This window comes from Lottia gigantea, assembly GCF_000327385.1.
Source record: "Lottia gigantea unplaced genomic scaffold LOTGIsca_39, whole genome shotgun sequence".
Taxonomy (NCBI): Eukaryota; Metazoa; Mollusca; class Gastropoda; family Lottiidae; genus Lottia; species Lottia gigantea.
In genome coordinates, this window is record NW_008709333.1 from 1,686,287 (window position 1) to 1,702,326 (window position 16,040).

Genomic DNA, 16,040 nt, shown 5'->3' on the forward strand with positions numbered 1-16,040 from the left:
TTAACGTCTTTTTAACTTGAAATCGCCTTGAGTTAAGAAGCTTACTCTCCGAACTCTGAACTTATATCCCACTTGCTGGGCAGAAAAGCTTTAAATTACTGGTAGGGGGCAGATTGATTTTATTGAGGAAAGGGGTCAGAGTTGAGATTTCAAATACAAAAGCACCGGAGTAACTCTTGAGTTAAGAAGTTTGATGGGTAGCATAGCTTTAAGTTACTGCTTCACTGGCCACTCAAGTATAAACAGCCTTCTGTAATTGCTGACAGACTTACTTATTAAGAAGACAAGTGTCAGGGACAGGGTTAAGCTCCTGAATGCAAAAGCACTGTAGAAGCGACAGTGTTGCAAGCCTTACATAGAGGGTCTGAAAAAGTTTCCCATCAAAAAAAGGTTGAAAAAATGAATAGATTTGGTGCATTCTGGCACATATTTGTGACAAAAGCATATAAAAATTAAAAATTTGATCATAAAAGTGATATGGGGAAGTTATTTCCTGTACTGTCACTAGCTCCATCTACTGAGTATAATATCACGTAATAATCAGATAATATCAGATAATAGTGATGAAATATTTAAAATATATTGCTCCAGATAAACTTATACAATCCTTAACTATTCTATAGACATTGATTCTAATATAAAACACATTGTTTTCACTATTAATATTACTTTATTAACCTATTATTTCTATAAATCATGGAAAACTGACCCTGGTTTCTTAAATACTAATAGAGAGGACAAGATTAGGGTAGGTAACTCTTTTTTTAAGGGGGGTGGAGACAAGGGTAGGTAACTCTTTCTTTAACTGGGGGTGGGGACAGGTTAAATAGACCCTGAATTCCTTCAGCAAAATATATTTATCTAAATTGGAAGCAGTTTCAAGATTGTACTGTTTGTCTTAAAAAAGACTTTGCATTGATTACCTGAAAGCATGGTTACTCTTTGAAATTTGTCTTACTAAGGACAGATTTGGACCATTTCTGTTGAAGTTTATCAGAAGAGAAGTGTGTTTATATTCAATTGTCAACATAGAAAACTTAAATTCATTCAAAGACTATCAGAACTATTTTGAGACTGATATTCCAATTCCATTAGATGATAATCAAATTAAATTTCTTGACAAATAATGCAGAACAGAGGAGTTTGTCTCACATCTTTCTTTCTTATAAACAAAATTAAGCCCCTTTCGTAAAAGAATGTTGATTTTAGGTTTTGAGTAACCATACCTTGCATTATGAGTAAAATAATATTTGTTTGTTTCAGACAATATTAGATTTAGCAGAAACCCAAACCCTGACTTTAAACCAGTTTTGTAGTACATGTTTAATACGAAAACCATTAAGATCAAAACATTGTGGGTTATGTAATAAATGTGTGGCGAAGTTCGACCATCATTGTCCTTGGATAGATAATTGTGTTGGTGAGTAAAAACTTTCTACTTTGTAAGGTTCTATAGCACAGTTGAGTGGGTTATAGCGTTGGTTCTCAACATGACGTCATTTGCTTGGTTATGTCAAGTCTGATGATTTTGAATAATTATAATTCCAGTTGACACAGCTGTAAATGGGTATGGATAATCCAGGAAAGATCAATGCCAGGAGGTTTGGCCAAGGATCAGCTGGTAGAAAGGATCCTTAATTGTGAACCTAAGTTGTTATACTTGTAATATATAGTTGTTTTGAAGTTTTCAATTATTTTTACAAGCAATAAAAAGAAAGCCTGACCCCCATTTCCTAATGTTATTCTAATTTTTTCAGGGGCATTAAACCACAAGTATTTTTTGGGTTATTTATTTTTCCTTATGGGTATGATCAGTTGGTGTATGTATGGTTGCTACTTATGTAAGTTTTAGCTTTCTTTCATTTTGGAAAAAAGGGAAAATTAGAAGTGAATGTTCGGCCAGAAATTTAAGTCATAATTTAGTGTCTTTTTTTTGGTTTGTTTATATCAAAATATTTCAAATAAAATTACAACAGACATGGCAAATACAGTCAACAAGAAACTCAATGGACCTAGGATAAAATAGTATTATAATTATCCCCCCTGAATCTTATTCTCTCAAGATCTTAATGTCTACTGTGAAAACAAAATTTGAACAATGTAATAAAAATAATAAAATATTTTCACAGTTAAAGATGGGTTCCCTTAGTTTTATTTATGAAAATGAAAATGCTAATACTTATATGAATAGAAAGTAGAGGTGTTCTAATGACTTGGAAAAATACCAGTTTGTCTCAAATGTCCATAATTAATTCATAATTAGCTAAATTAGAAGAGAATTACCAACAGAATTCCAATAAGTGATCAATCAAGAAATGTCAAAAAGTCTTTTTTGTTTATCCAGACTGGACATTTATGATTATTTAAAACTCTTAATTATATACAATAAGAATGATGTATGATTAAGAATACATGATAATTTGACTCTGAAAAATAAGGAAACCCATCTTTAAAAAAAAGTACTGATTAAATCAATTATAACATTAATTAATAAGTATAAAATGATGTATCTATATTCCTGTATCGTTATATTTTATAATCAACAGATTTTAGCGCGGAGATATCTATAGAGTTTTATGAAGAGGGCATTACGGGGTCGTTACGTAAATTATTTACAATGTCACCCTGGGTAGCATGGATAATGATTAACGCTATCTGTCACATGTTCTGGGTCTCCTGTTTATTCTTTTGTCAACTTTATCAGGTGAGTCTAGCTACGATATTTGTGGACATTCTGGAAAAAATTCAAAAATCAAACAGGAGCAGGGCTATTAATTCTAACTGAGAAAAATGAAGTTATGTGGAAACTCTTCCTGTGATGTTTTAGATACGCAGGAGGACAGCTTTATTGGAAATGTTAACTTTCAAATATCGGACTATGGAAGCTTGAGCGTGTAAGCTGTCTTGCTCTACAAGAGCAAGAAGTACAAAGAAAGAACAACTGAAATCTTATTGCCTAGACCTCAACTCATACTACTGACATGTGCTCCGGATATAGAATCCTCACCAGGACAGAACAGTCATTGAATTCTGAGGCTGGATATAGTTTGCCAGTCATCTATTTGACACCCCTCAACTTTGTATTAAACTCTTCTGATTGGAAGAGATCATTAGTATCATAGGTGTGGTTTTTTTTGCCTGGTAAATCAAATCAGTCCTGTCTCTCTCTAAATGAAAGGAATAAGCAAGAATTGTTTCCCTTTTTCTTGTCTAAAACTGCCTTATTTGGGTATGCTGACCCCTATTTGGATTTTACAGGTCATGTGGTTAGCAATGACGTCCAATGAAAGATTGAATTGTGGGCGTTACCCGATATTTCACCAACAGCCACCAGACACCCAGCATCATGATCATCAACATAGCGATAGTTGTCATCACCAACCTAAAATAGTCAGCCCATTTCAGTAAGTAGAGCCTAAAAGAATCAGCCAAAATATCAGGCCTTATATTTATAGCCTGCATGTTTTTTTTCATAAAAAGTAAAAAGACGAGTTGACTTGTAATGAAGTAAAAAATAATTAACAAGATAATGTGCAAACAGTAGGTAAAAACTCGATACAATAAGAATAAATGTAGCTAAATTTCGGGACTAATCCCTTTAACAAGCGAAAAAAACAAAAATCAAAAGTTCTCTACCAAGAACAACACTAATTTGAGAGAAAATGGCACATTTTTTTTCATAGAGCTGTTGTTGAACAGACATAAATTAGTAATGAGGCGTCTATTTTTTCTGGTTTCGTTCTTATTTAGTATCATTATACAAATCCTACGTGTGCGTTCTATTTCTAAAACAGAAAGATGCAATATATATTGTCTAATCATGATAAATTAATCTCATATATCATTTCATATTTTTATTTTTATTGAATGATATTTAATATTAAAAAATGAAATTTGATTATTATTATGATAGACAGTTACACTACCAGTTACCATCTTTTATTTATTATTGAGCATTTATCTGTTTTAATGTCAAAGAGAAAACTCAAAACAATGTTTAAAGGGATAGGTGCTCCATTTTTTTGTGACTTTTTTTTTTTATACTTTAGTCTTGGAAATAGGAATATTTTGGCTAAGCCAATCAGTTATAGTGTTCACAACTCACTATCGAAATTTGAGCCTTCACATCCATGTGTCTTCAGAATTATTTACAATTGAATGTTAAAATGACGACTCATTAATTTAAGATTCTCTGTAATATTTAGAAAAACATATATAGGAAAAGGGAGTAAAATTCCTAGTTTGAAATATTTTTAAAGGAATTATGTGATTTTCGTACATTTCTAGTACGTCTGAAAACTATTTACATATATTCAAGATTAAAATCAACCCCCCAAACTGGCGCCACTATCCCTTTAACGAGAAAATTCATGAAAAGGACAACTTTTATGTGCACTTTAACAAAGAAAAAACTTGACAAGTTTGTTATTAGTGCAACTATGAAAAAGTCAAGTAAAATTTAAAATTATAATTTAGAAGAAAATAGCTTTAAGAATTTTTTTGGGTGAAATAGATGAAAATAGCATAATATATTTAAAATATTATCAGGTATGATTTTAATATTTTTTATAATCAAAAATTTAAACAGTCGTCATTACTTGAGCTAACCCATTTTTATTGATGCTTTAAATATATCTGGCTCTATTTTTCAGCCGTGGAGTTATACAGAATTTAAATGACGTTCTACAGCTACGATTATGTGGATTCTTACGCCCGCTGCAGGTTGATTGGATGACGAAATACGAACTGAATGATAACGATAATTTACGACATCGAACACCATTTAATGTTCCTCGGGACAATTATCAATTTGTATAAAATTATTCTTTCGGTAATATTGTAATCCGATTGGTCAAAAAAAATAGATAAAAATCAATTCAAGTTATTGACCAATCAAATGACTACAACTTTAAATCAAAAAAAGTTTTTTTTTTAAAAACTCAGTAATTTGATTGGCTAATAAAACTGAATTTATAATCAATTGACCAATCAGATGACTAGAACAAACAAATCATGTGAAATGAGAGCTATTTTTTAGTTCTGTTAACTAGGACTTTACTTAAAGTATGCTGATCTACACCTTCATTTACAATTACAATCCATTTACATACAACAGAAAACCACTTTCTGGTAAAATACCAACAAGGTCACACTTTGTAATACTTTGTGTTACTAAATTCAATTGTTATGATATTTTTAAGGCCAACTTGGGAAGGGACATAATAGAAATGGAAATAAATTGGGGGCGAAATGGGATGGGGTGATATGGAAATAAACCAATAATAATAACCACTAAGAACCACTGTACAAAAATATTTTTAATCAAAATTTGATGTAAAGTTAATTTCAAACACGTAAATTTTTGCACCTACTTTGAATTTTGATCAAAAGCTCATTTATGATAATTGGGCACTGACTGAATAACTTATATGAAGCACTTTTCACTTTTAAGATCTTACAATTTTTGTATTATTGAATTTTTTTCTATGAAATTTACAAAATATTGGTGCTCTGTAAAATCAGGACTATTTATATCTGCTTTTTTGGAAGGATAGGAGAAAAACATATCTTCATCATCCAATCAGATTCATTTCCTTTCGATTGTATGATCCGCGTGTGATTATCGACATAGTAGAAAACACCTGATTGGAGATATTTTTGTCTCTTCGTGTGTCCGCATGCCTGCTGCATTTGAGGAATGGAGTGAAAAAATGGGCATTGTCTAGGAGGGTGGGGTTGTTCTTTGTGATGTGTTGATCTAAGTAACATTAGACATGAACAATTTTAAAAGAACAAAAATGGAAGCGTCTGATAGCATTGTTTATACTTTTACATCTTTTCTCAAATATTTTCACACCAAATCTCCATTTTTTCCATATTGTTATGAATTTCAAAATCAAAAAAAATATTTTATTGAACGAAAACCAAAGCCTTATTAATGTGATCTGGATATTTGTAGTTATTTTGTTATTGTGATTTGAATTTGGTCAAATTTTAAAAATGAACCATGTAGTTTGAATTACAGATTAAATCAGGTTTACCTCCTTAAAGGGATTGTAAAGAGGTTTTCTAAATTGTTTGTGTAGCTGGGACAATGATAGCATCAATTTTCACCATTTCAAATTTCAATCAGACGTCTGTGGTTCTTACAATTCCATTAAAACTAAGTGTTTTATAACATCACCCCCTCAAATGTCTTATGTGATACAAGTAAATTTTGTGAGAGTGACTTCATAAAACACCACAAACGTCTACTTGAAATCTGATAAGTCTCTGATAAGTATAAAAAATCTAGAAAACCTCTTTACAATCCCTTTAAAAAGTAAAAATATTTTTAAAAACCTTAATTTGAATTAATATTAGTGATTGGCTAAATCGGCCTGTTTTGTAGCTTTTTCAGTGTGAAATTTCCAAGTATATTCTGCCCCTTGCATTCATCGGGATATCTGAAGTTATAGTCAAACAAATCCTCAAATTCTTATCATAAGTGATAAAGATAGCAGAAAAGTAGGACGTAAAACTCCATTCATTTCATTTTTGAAATTGAGTACTATAATTGACTCAAGAAGCTGACAAATTAAATATTTACCTTCCTCTATTCTATTGATGTTAGAATTTCACTTTATACTGGTTGAAATCCCGGGGTAAAATTTCACAAAAACTTCCAGAAAATATCTGTATTCTGATTATCTAATTTGTCTTCAATTTCAGGCATTCAGAAGGGGTTTGTATAGGCAGCACTCAAAGATTTTTCCACTATTTTGACAGTCCATTTGGCTGCAGTGGTATTTTTTTTATAATCTCAAAATCAGAATTTTTTTTCTCCAGAATTACAGGACTCCATTAAGTACTCCACTAGTACTTTGTTTGATACCCCTTTACTTTTAGTGAACTCTTCCACACATGCATAAGTGCTGTCAATTTTGTGCTTATATGAATGATTGGAAGATCTCATTTGTAAAATTAGGGGTATTTTTTGTTGTCTGTCGATTTCTATCCAACTTTTCATGACCGGACAGCAATCGAAATGGAGCAATGGACTAATTGAGCTCTAGAGATGCCCATGAGAAAGATTCTAAGAACAGGACAACCCTTTGATTCAACTTTAAGTTTTTGTGAAATTGCCCATGTTATTTATTATGTTTGATTATGTAGTATGAATATTTTGTGTTTTTTATATTTATGTGTTTTTATGCCGGTAATGTTTCAAACTGTATGTGTTTCTTTGTTATTTATCTTTGTAATTTTCATTAGGAATTTAAAAAAATATCATACTTATTCTTCTCCTGAATTGTTAAGTTCAGGTTTCAAGTTTTTTGCGGAAATTGATCCCTCTCACACTTTCCCCATGTGAGCCTCGCACCCCCCATCCGACTTGCAACACTAACACGAGGAACTGGCTAATAAACTTGGATTAAATCCCGGATATCCTAGGTTATCTCGCTAGTGGCATACTTTCTGAGTCACCTCCGATCACCAACTCTGGTCCTTGAGATTGAAAACTAAAAACATTTCTAAAACTTAAACATTTTATTAACATTATTCACGAACATTTTAATGTTTCATTTTCAAAATGAATAGGAGTTTACAGAATAGTCCGACAAACTCTAATAAAAAAAAACTCAGATGGTATCTGGGTTAGAGCTTCTGAGCTTCTCGGAGTACTGTATTTGCAAATCTTTCGTGACGAAGGTCTGTTTTCATAACAGGTAGCGGGACAAGCTAGGTTTTTCCATGCATCATAAAAAAGGAAACAGATTTTCAGTCTCTTATTTGTTTCATTTGACAAATGGCAGCGGCATTTCTCCTCTGAAAATACTTCTAAATTCATGATGACAGCAGACGATAACTACGAAGTTTCCTGAAGTAGTTTGCTATCCTGTTCTGGAGGTAAGTGGTCTTTCTCCTCGAATAGGGACTGGGGATTCAACAAGTCCTGTTTCAGGTCCAGACCCCCGACCAACTGGCGTAACCGGGTTAGGGCGTGGTCTAGGATCAGTCGGCGAAGTTGGTCTTGCTGATGGGCGAGTTTGCGATGGTGGTGGTTGCGAACCCGATCTCAATCTACGAAATGTCTCTTCACACGTGTGGTGATTCACACATTTGAAATTATTTAAAATTTTCATGCTCTTTCGGAAGCATAGCTGTGGAACCACTTGGCAACCTGAACCGGAATTGCACGAGTCTTGCTTAAATCCACACTGATAAGTTTCAGTAATTTTTAAAGTTAAGCGTCCCCAGCAGTTACTGTTCGACATAAATCCGTACAAACGACTGCGATAGTTGTAACAATCACCTGGTAGTAATCCGAAACAACGTGCTTCTTTTAAATCGCGCGTGAGATCTCGAACACAATCACAATGAGGTAAAGCCTTATTTGGTAAATCGGCCCAACAAAGTTTACAGAAAGTGAACTTCACGCAAGCTTCGTCAACCTGGTCCAAAAACGGTGTACAATTTGCAGCTCTGAAAGAAAGATGCGCTAATTAATAATACATTTGACCCCCTTCTTCATTCCAGTTGACCCAGCTGAAATTAGATTGGTACTGAATCAGTCATTGACTCAGGCGTGTTCACCATGTAAAGCAATATTACGAACTGTGTCCAATACATCTTCACAATGTCAAGCTATTACGAACTGTGTTTAATACATCTTCACCATGTAACGCTATTATGAACTGTCTCTAATACCTTGACCGCAAAAGCCACATTTGATTGGAATGTACGTTAGAGAACACAGCCAATCCCCGTCCTCGACAGAAAGACTATCAACAATAAGTATTAATGCGTACAATGTTTATGTTGAGGGTTCTGGTTGACAGCATTCACTGGCGTTCAATCCAATAAAATCGCAAAATTTCGTGATACAAGAAAAGTGGCTATTGAAGTCAAGGTATAAGACGAAGTGTTTAATAACTTAACCATTGTGCAGATGTGCTCCAGGCGAAGTTAATATTGATCGGGTGTGCTTTGTAAATGATTATTTTTTTTTAATAATTTTTAATTATTGAAATTGATCGATCAGTCGTGACTTAAAACAAAACTTGAAATGCCCATAAAACCTTGAAGATTGATTGCTTATATAAGTACAGAATGGGGTAGGGGCAAAAATGAGGCTCAATACCCGGAGAATTTCTTGACCCGTCAACCCGTAACTAGCTTGTATACAGTGTGGGGGTGAGAGAAGTAGAAAGATACAGTATTAGGTGTTTTCACAAACTTTAAGAAATCGATTCTTAAAATTGTCCCTGGCCGGCCTTTCACCATACTGGTCGGGTTCACCTCAGATCACTATTTTGTAAAAAGAACTTACATGCATGATGAAGGGTCGAGACATTCAGAGCAGCAAGGTTTAAATACGGGAGCTTCCCATCGGCCACACCACTGACCGTACGTTTCTAGAGACTGACGTTTCTGTCGAGTTATATCTGGAAAACAGACATCAGAAGTCAGTACAAATACGATCTGGCCCGATAAATCAAACCCCATCCGTTCTCCGGACGTGATATACGGATGTGATACTCTAAACGTGTCGATATCACACCCATATTATCTGTATATCACGTCCGAGTTCCGGGTAGTGCCAAATTGGTAGGGTTTAATACAATGGAACATGAAATGGAAGCCAAAGTTTCACTACAATAGCTCGACTTGATTGTTGGGAGGGGCAAGTAATATAACCAGAGGGGAAATGGTGTATGGTGTTTAGTCGCAGAAATGGATTTGTCCGGTTGTTAGAATTTGATCAAGGGGGAAATCCATTTTTTGGGGGAGGGGGTACAAAGTTGTGAAAATAGTTCAGTCTCTCCTCTATGGATGAAAAGTGTCCATAAGAAAATATTGTGTCACCCCCTGCGAGCAGTTTTCTTTCAGTGGAATAACAACACAGAACTATTATCGTGTCAAACTAACTGGCTTGACGGTCAGAATGGTGAGAAGTCATACATACCTTCAAATAATTCTCGAGGAATGTCACCACAAGATCTGTATTTTAGAAACTGTGACCAATGTTTGGGTATCTTAGTTTGTTTAATTTCTAAATCATGACCGTTATTCTTGTCAATCTTCGTCTTCTGAAATCAAACAGAAGAATAACCGTTTTTGAACTCTCCACTACGTAAGAAAAATTCAGAAAAGACCAATGCCAAGAAGTCTGGCCATGGATCAGCTGGTAGAAAGGATCCCCGTCATAGCTGTGAACCTTTCCTCAGTCCGCAATCAGCCCAGAAGTTTTCAAGACTGGTTCCAACATGTAGGCCTACACACGTACCGGTAACAATAACTATCCTCGGAATATACCTGGTTTATTTCATTGGTAAAATTGGCTTCACACTATAGTGATTACTAGTTGTCTATGGTTGTGAATAATGAAAGTGGTCATGAGAGTACAACTCACAGCTCAGTAACATGAGAGTTGTGTTCGAAACTTATGACCGCTATTCTTATTCGCAGGCATACTCATCTGGTGTGAGAACCCCTTAAAAGAATTAAGAGAGTTGTTTCAATGGTTATTACTATTCACTGTAATTAACTTTAAATTAAACCTTACCATAAAGTAATCTGTTGGTAAAAATGTAGAATTTTTCAGAGACCATTCTTCACAATGTCGAACTGATAACTTATCTTGGTATTTCTTCTTAGTAAAAATTAACAACATGGCGGTTTTCTACAACAGACGGTAGATAAAAATACAATTTACTTCGGGAACTCTGTTTGACAACAACTAATCTTGCTTATCAAGCTTCAACACGGTTTCCCTCTGTCAGTGATGCAGGTAAGAGCGAACAGAAGTATAGGAGAATACGAATTGATACGAGAGAACGGATGGATTGGAGAGAATGGGAAAGTATGGAGGATGGTAGAAACCGGATGGATATGATAAAAGGGGTGGATAGAAGAGGACGGATGGTTGGAGAGAACGGGTGGATAGGAGTGGATGGACGGACAGGAGAGAACGGATAGATAGGAGAGGATGGACGGATAGGAGAGAACGGATAGATAGGAGAGGATAGACGGATAGAAGAGAACGGATAGATAGGAGAGGATGGACGGATAGGATAGAACGGAGGATGGTAGAAACCGGACGGATATGATACATGGGTGGATAGAAGAGGATGGAAGAGAACGCATGGATATGAGTAGAACGAAGGATAAGAGAGAACGGAAGGATAGGAGAAGATGAAAGGGCAAGAAAGGGGGAAGAACAGGGGGGACTAAAAGAGGAGAGGATCGAAGAAGAAGACAGGTCAGAGGGCAAAAAGAGACGGAACATAAGAGGATGACAAGAGAAGATGAAGATACAGGAAAGAGCGGAATTACTTACCAATTTAAAGTTTTTAATGATGAAAATATCGTAATAAGGGTTATGAATTCTGGTGATTTCTTCTTGTTTCTTATCGTTGATGAACACGTCCTGAACCGACCCGCTATCGCCATCTTTAATCCGGGCTCGAACTATCCAGGGTTTTAAAGATGTGTGGATGTCAGAAAATGGGGAGTTTAAAAGTGACGACTCTGATAGTGGCTGAAAATTGAAAAATCATAAGATGAAGTCTGCTACTTTTGCCAGAAAGTGACGTTTCTTTGAATCATTATGTGGGGGTGAGACTTCAATAGGATTCCCTTTGTGAAGTAAAAAGAAATTTGAGAGTGGCCAAAGCCAGGATATTCCCCACTCCCCTGCATACCCCTCCACACACACCCCCACACATTTTTGAAACCAGTCTTTGGTGTCGTTTTCTCGACTTTCCATTAGCACATTCAGATAAACTTTCAGACACTCCAAAACCAAAGATTTCGTTAGACATATTTTTTTAACTAATCCTACCTCTGAGATTTGTTTAGATCCTACTTCTTTGAGCAAAACCAATCCTATAAGCATTTTCAGGACGCTTGGCACTGGCACTCTCCCCATTTTAGACGTCTGGTGGTTATGAGGACTACAGGCGAATGGTTCTATATCCTAAACCCTTCTCAGAGTTTATTGACGTTTTATATTTAGGGTGGTGCCCGTATATCATCGATAATAAATCGATATTTTTATTTTGACAGTTAGAGGTTTTTAGTGTAAAATGATCAACATTTTAGTTTTAAGTAGAGCAATGCATGGAAGAGACAATGGAATTCTTTCTTCCTTCTATTCTCTACGTCAGAGTAAATCCATTAGTGAATTAACATATCATAAAACTGTCAACTTTTAATGATTTGATCTGGTGCACTTATTTAAAATTAATAGTCCGAAAGGTATGCCTTTATTCCAGTTTCCGATAGTTGTAAGTCATTCGGTTTTTTTTTCTTCTAAACAAATGAAATTTGTTAATTTTTTTCCAATCAGTGAGAAAAAAAAAGGTTATGCATATTGTATTTAAAATGCAGGAAAGAAACGAAGTGCAGGTTTACGTCTAGTCCTATAAAAGGTTAAGGTTAAGAATAACAGTGCTCGTGTGCAGTCACTGACGTTAGGGTGTATTGAGACGAGTCTCGATGAAAGCACTGGCCTAGATCACAGAGCAATAGATAAGTCTATTGATTATGTGAAAATTAGTTAATCATTAGTATGATTTAGTTAGACAAACACACAAACATACACGTACTCTGATATATAATATACTGTGAGGTGGTATCATTCTGAACTCCCAATGCATGTTTTTGTTAATTGTAGGTGATCCGACCGTCGTATTTCTTTCTGAAAAGTGTTACGGATGGTTAAAATCGTGGTCTATCAACAGGTAGGCCTACTTCATATATTTAAACTACTTCAACTCTTTGAATACTGAAAAACTTACATAGCTTGCAATGCTAATCTAGTCTAGGTCTGGCTGACCCAGGGCTACACCTGGCCAGAGCTGGTTGAACACTAGTACAACGCATGTTTGATATCAGACTCGACAGTGGCGTATTATATTTGGGGGTGGGGGAGGGGGGCATAGTGCCATCTTCGTAAGATGGGTATCGCTAACTGGGATATATTATTAGATATGTGGACGCTCCAAACACAATTTCATGTTGGCATCCCCATTCCCACAAGCACAGTGGAATTGAGTAGCCTATTTCTTAGTTCAAATATGTCGTCTGTCTCGAGGTGTACCGATGATGACCGTCGACCTACTGACACACAGCCTGTTTGACCCACCTAAGAAATTATCATTTATAGTCCTTTATTATAATACATACTAACCTACATCATAACGACCCAACATAAAATATGTCTTTTTTTGGTCATAATTGATAATAATGATTTATTGGGGTGTTTTATTTGTTTTTTATTTACCACGCTGGGATATTATTTAAAGATTAAGTTGTTTTCTTGACATTAATAATAATTGATTTAAACTATCCTGATGTCTCAAAGGTTAGCGTGTTAGTTTGGTATTCAACCCTTGTTAAGTCAAGAAAATATTAAAATCAATTAGAACTGTGAACAGCACCGAGCATGGCATGATATCTTATTGGGTCGCTTTGAACATTTTATCACGTTTGTGTTATATTTAATAGGACAGTGCCGTCGACTTTTCAACACGTCCAAAACTATTATATGCATGATTAACGAAGGTGATGGCAGGGGCTATAATCCAACAAATTCATCTGTGTACATTCAAGTTCGATTTCAACATGACCCATCAACTTTAGTGTTGACCAAGATAACTGACTCCACCCCACTCCCAGGGAAGACGAGGTCCGCGGAGTTAAAGTTCTGGGACCCTACCAGTAGCGTTTCTATGAACCATTAGATGAAAGGGGTGGGTAGGGGGAAGGGGTGGAAATCACAGAATTATCAAGAGTGCTGACACTACAAGTAATGAGAGGGGAATGGGTCAGCCTTTTCTCTTGGAAAGTTATATATAATATTATTACAATTCTTTTCAAAGTTTATTTGGATGTTTTTAATATTATTTACAACGATAACAAATTAGACAAACATGATATCACTATGAATTTAGAACCTGAAATATAAACCACTATTCAGGTGTAATACTTTCTACCATACATTTAATAAACAGAAACAGAAACAAAAATTCTCCCTCAATTAATTTAAGTAAATCTAATATATCGCCCTTCTCATCATAATCAACATTACAGGATCATTTAAACCAATATCAACTTCATTATTTGTTTAAACATCAGAGCATGATATCCTACATTGTAATTATCTGGCTCTTGTTTCTCAACAAATCTTATGATAATTAAATTGTCATAGCAGTGAAATTTTACTTTGAGTTATACAACACTTTGGACAAAAACTGATCATAAGATATTTTGAGAAACTGGGCCCTGCCTCCTAATATAGGTAAATTATAACTTTCAGATTAAAAAGAGTTAATAAAATCACAGATTATAAATATTAAAACAGAACCTGAAACATGGTGTTACTCTGAGTTTCACGCCATGCGATCTTCAGACAACTGACCAATACAATTCACCTTGTGTCCATATTGAGGTTTTTTTTTTGTGTCTGCTCTTCGAGACAAGTCATAATTTATTATTTCTCTCCAGTGATGTCTGTTAGTTCAGCGGGTGTAGCAGACGCAGTACTTGGTTTCGTATTCCCGAACATCAACGCAGTAGAGTCAGTTATAGCGTTTTTAGCGTTTAATATTTTATCAATCAACGCAAATTCTTCTCCACGTCTTTCAACTTCTTCTATTGGAGACCAGGACATATCATATTCTAGTTTAAAAGCTCCGATAAATTCGTGAGGACAACTGGCACCCCATTCCTGTAAAAGAAACGAAATAGAAAAATGAATGGAGTTTTACATCATCTTGTTGGAAAATGAAGAAGAGCAACACCATGCAGTTTACAATGAGCAAAATGGTAGTTTAACGGCACTAGCTTACTCATTTTCAATACTGAACTGTTGCAGGCTTTTTCACTGCACAGCGTGTAGCACGAGACCAATGTCTTAGGTTCCATCCAAACAACAAGACGTCTTTCAACAACAACAACAACAAACAACAAACAACAACAACAACAACCTATTCTTTAAACAAGGACTTCTTTCCAAACATGATAATTTCAGTCTGTTAATCAAAGGGAGACAACTATATTTACTGACCTGTGGTGATAAAATAGAGAAATATTTCTGTCCAGAATCACGTTGATATAAATAATACATATTGCCTGGTTTCTTCACCATATTACACGCCGCATGATGTAACATAGCGTTTCGTTTAGCTTCTTCTAAAACCTGTTATTCAAACAAAATTAATCAAATTACTTATCGAAACTTTCACAAACCTGACATTTGGATTTCAGATTAGACTATCAAAGCAAGTAAAAGATCACATTCATGGACAGTAACAGTGTTTTCAAGACCCATTCTAGCTCACCCCTAAATAAAAATACATTTTTATCCATTGACCACAAATAATTCTCAAATCTTAGTATCTAGATTAGGGTGTTGTAATCTAAGTATCAATTGAAATCAATTTTAAATGATAATCGAACCTTTTTAGCCTGTTCTTGTAAATATTTGATTTGATCAGCTATAACTATTAATTTACTACCAGCTGTAGCTCTCGTAAACTCATCTGCCTGAAATAAATAAACACAAGTAGGGTTATATTCTTCTATTAACTATATATATTTCATAAAGATAACAACTTAGGCTCTCAACAATCCTTTCTACCAGCTTGTCTTTGACCAAACCTCTTGGCATTGATTTTAACAAGGATAACAACTTAGGTTTAAGAAGATCCTTTCTACCAGCTTGTCTTTGACCAAACCTCTTGGCATTGATTTTAACAAGGATAACAACTTAGGTTCAAGAAGATCCTTTCTACCAGCTTGTCTTTGACCAAACCTCTTGGCATTGATTTTAACAAGGATAACAACTTAGGTTCAAGAAGATCCTTTCTACCAGCTTGTCTTTGACCAAACCTCTTGGCATTGATTTTAACAAGGATAACAACTTAGGTTCAAGAAGATCCTTTCTACCAGCTTGTCTTTGACCAAACCTCTGGCATTGATTTTAACAAGGATAACAACTTAGGTTCAAGAAGATCCTTTCTACCAGCTTGTCTTTGACCAAACCTCTTGGC

The 16,040-nt window shown here is 34.9% G+C and overlaps 2 protein-coding genes across 2 annotated transcripts in view; both read right to left on the reverse strand.

Annotated features, from left to right (window-relative positions):
* Positions 1-7,514: 7,514 nt before the first annotated feature.
* On the reverse strand, positions 7,515-11,914 carry LOTGIDRAFT_233438 (hypothetical protein; the record flags this gene model as incomplete). The annotated part of the gene is made up of 6 exons (XM_009059481.1): positions 7,515-8,466; positions 9,314-9,428; positions 9,950-10,073; positions 10,550-10,666; positions 11,324-11,524; positions 11,828-11,914. The coding sequence occupies 6 exons, from the start codon at positions 11,912-11,914 to the stop codon at positions 7,875-7,877; spliced, it is 1,236 nt and encodes a 411-aa protein (XP_009057729.1). The 3' UTR covers positions 7,515-7,874.
* Positions 11,915-13,858: 1,944 nt separating this feature from the next.
* Positions 13,859-16,040, reverse strand: part of LOTGIDRAFT_217428 (hypothetical protein) — a 2,879-nt gene continuing 697 nt past the window's right edge. Inside the window, exons 3-5 of the mRNA XM_009059482.1 lie at positions 15,448-15,534; positions 15,056-15,187; positions 13,859-14,716 (exon numbers count right to left, since the gene is read on the reverse strand). Coding sequence (XP_009057730.1) covers positions 14,480-14,716; positions 15,056-15,187; positions 15,448-15,534 — 456 coding nt within the window. The 3' untranslated portion in view covers positions 13,859-14,479. The remainder of the gene's footprint in view (positions 14,717-15,055; positions 15,188-15,447; positions 15,535-16,040) is intronic.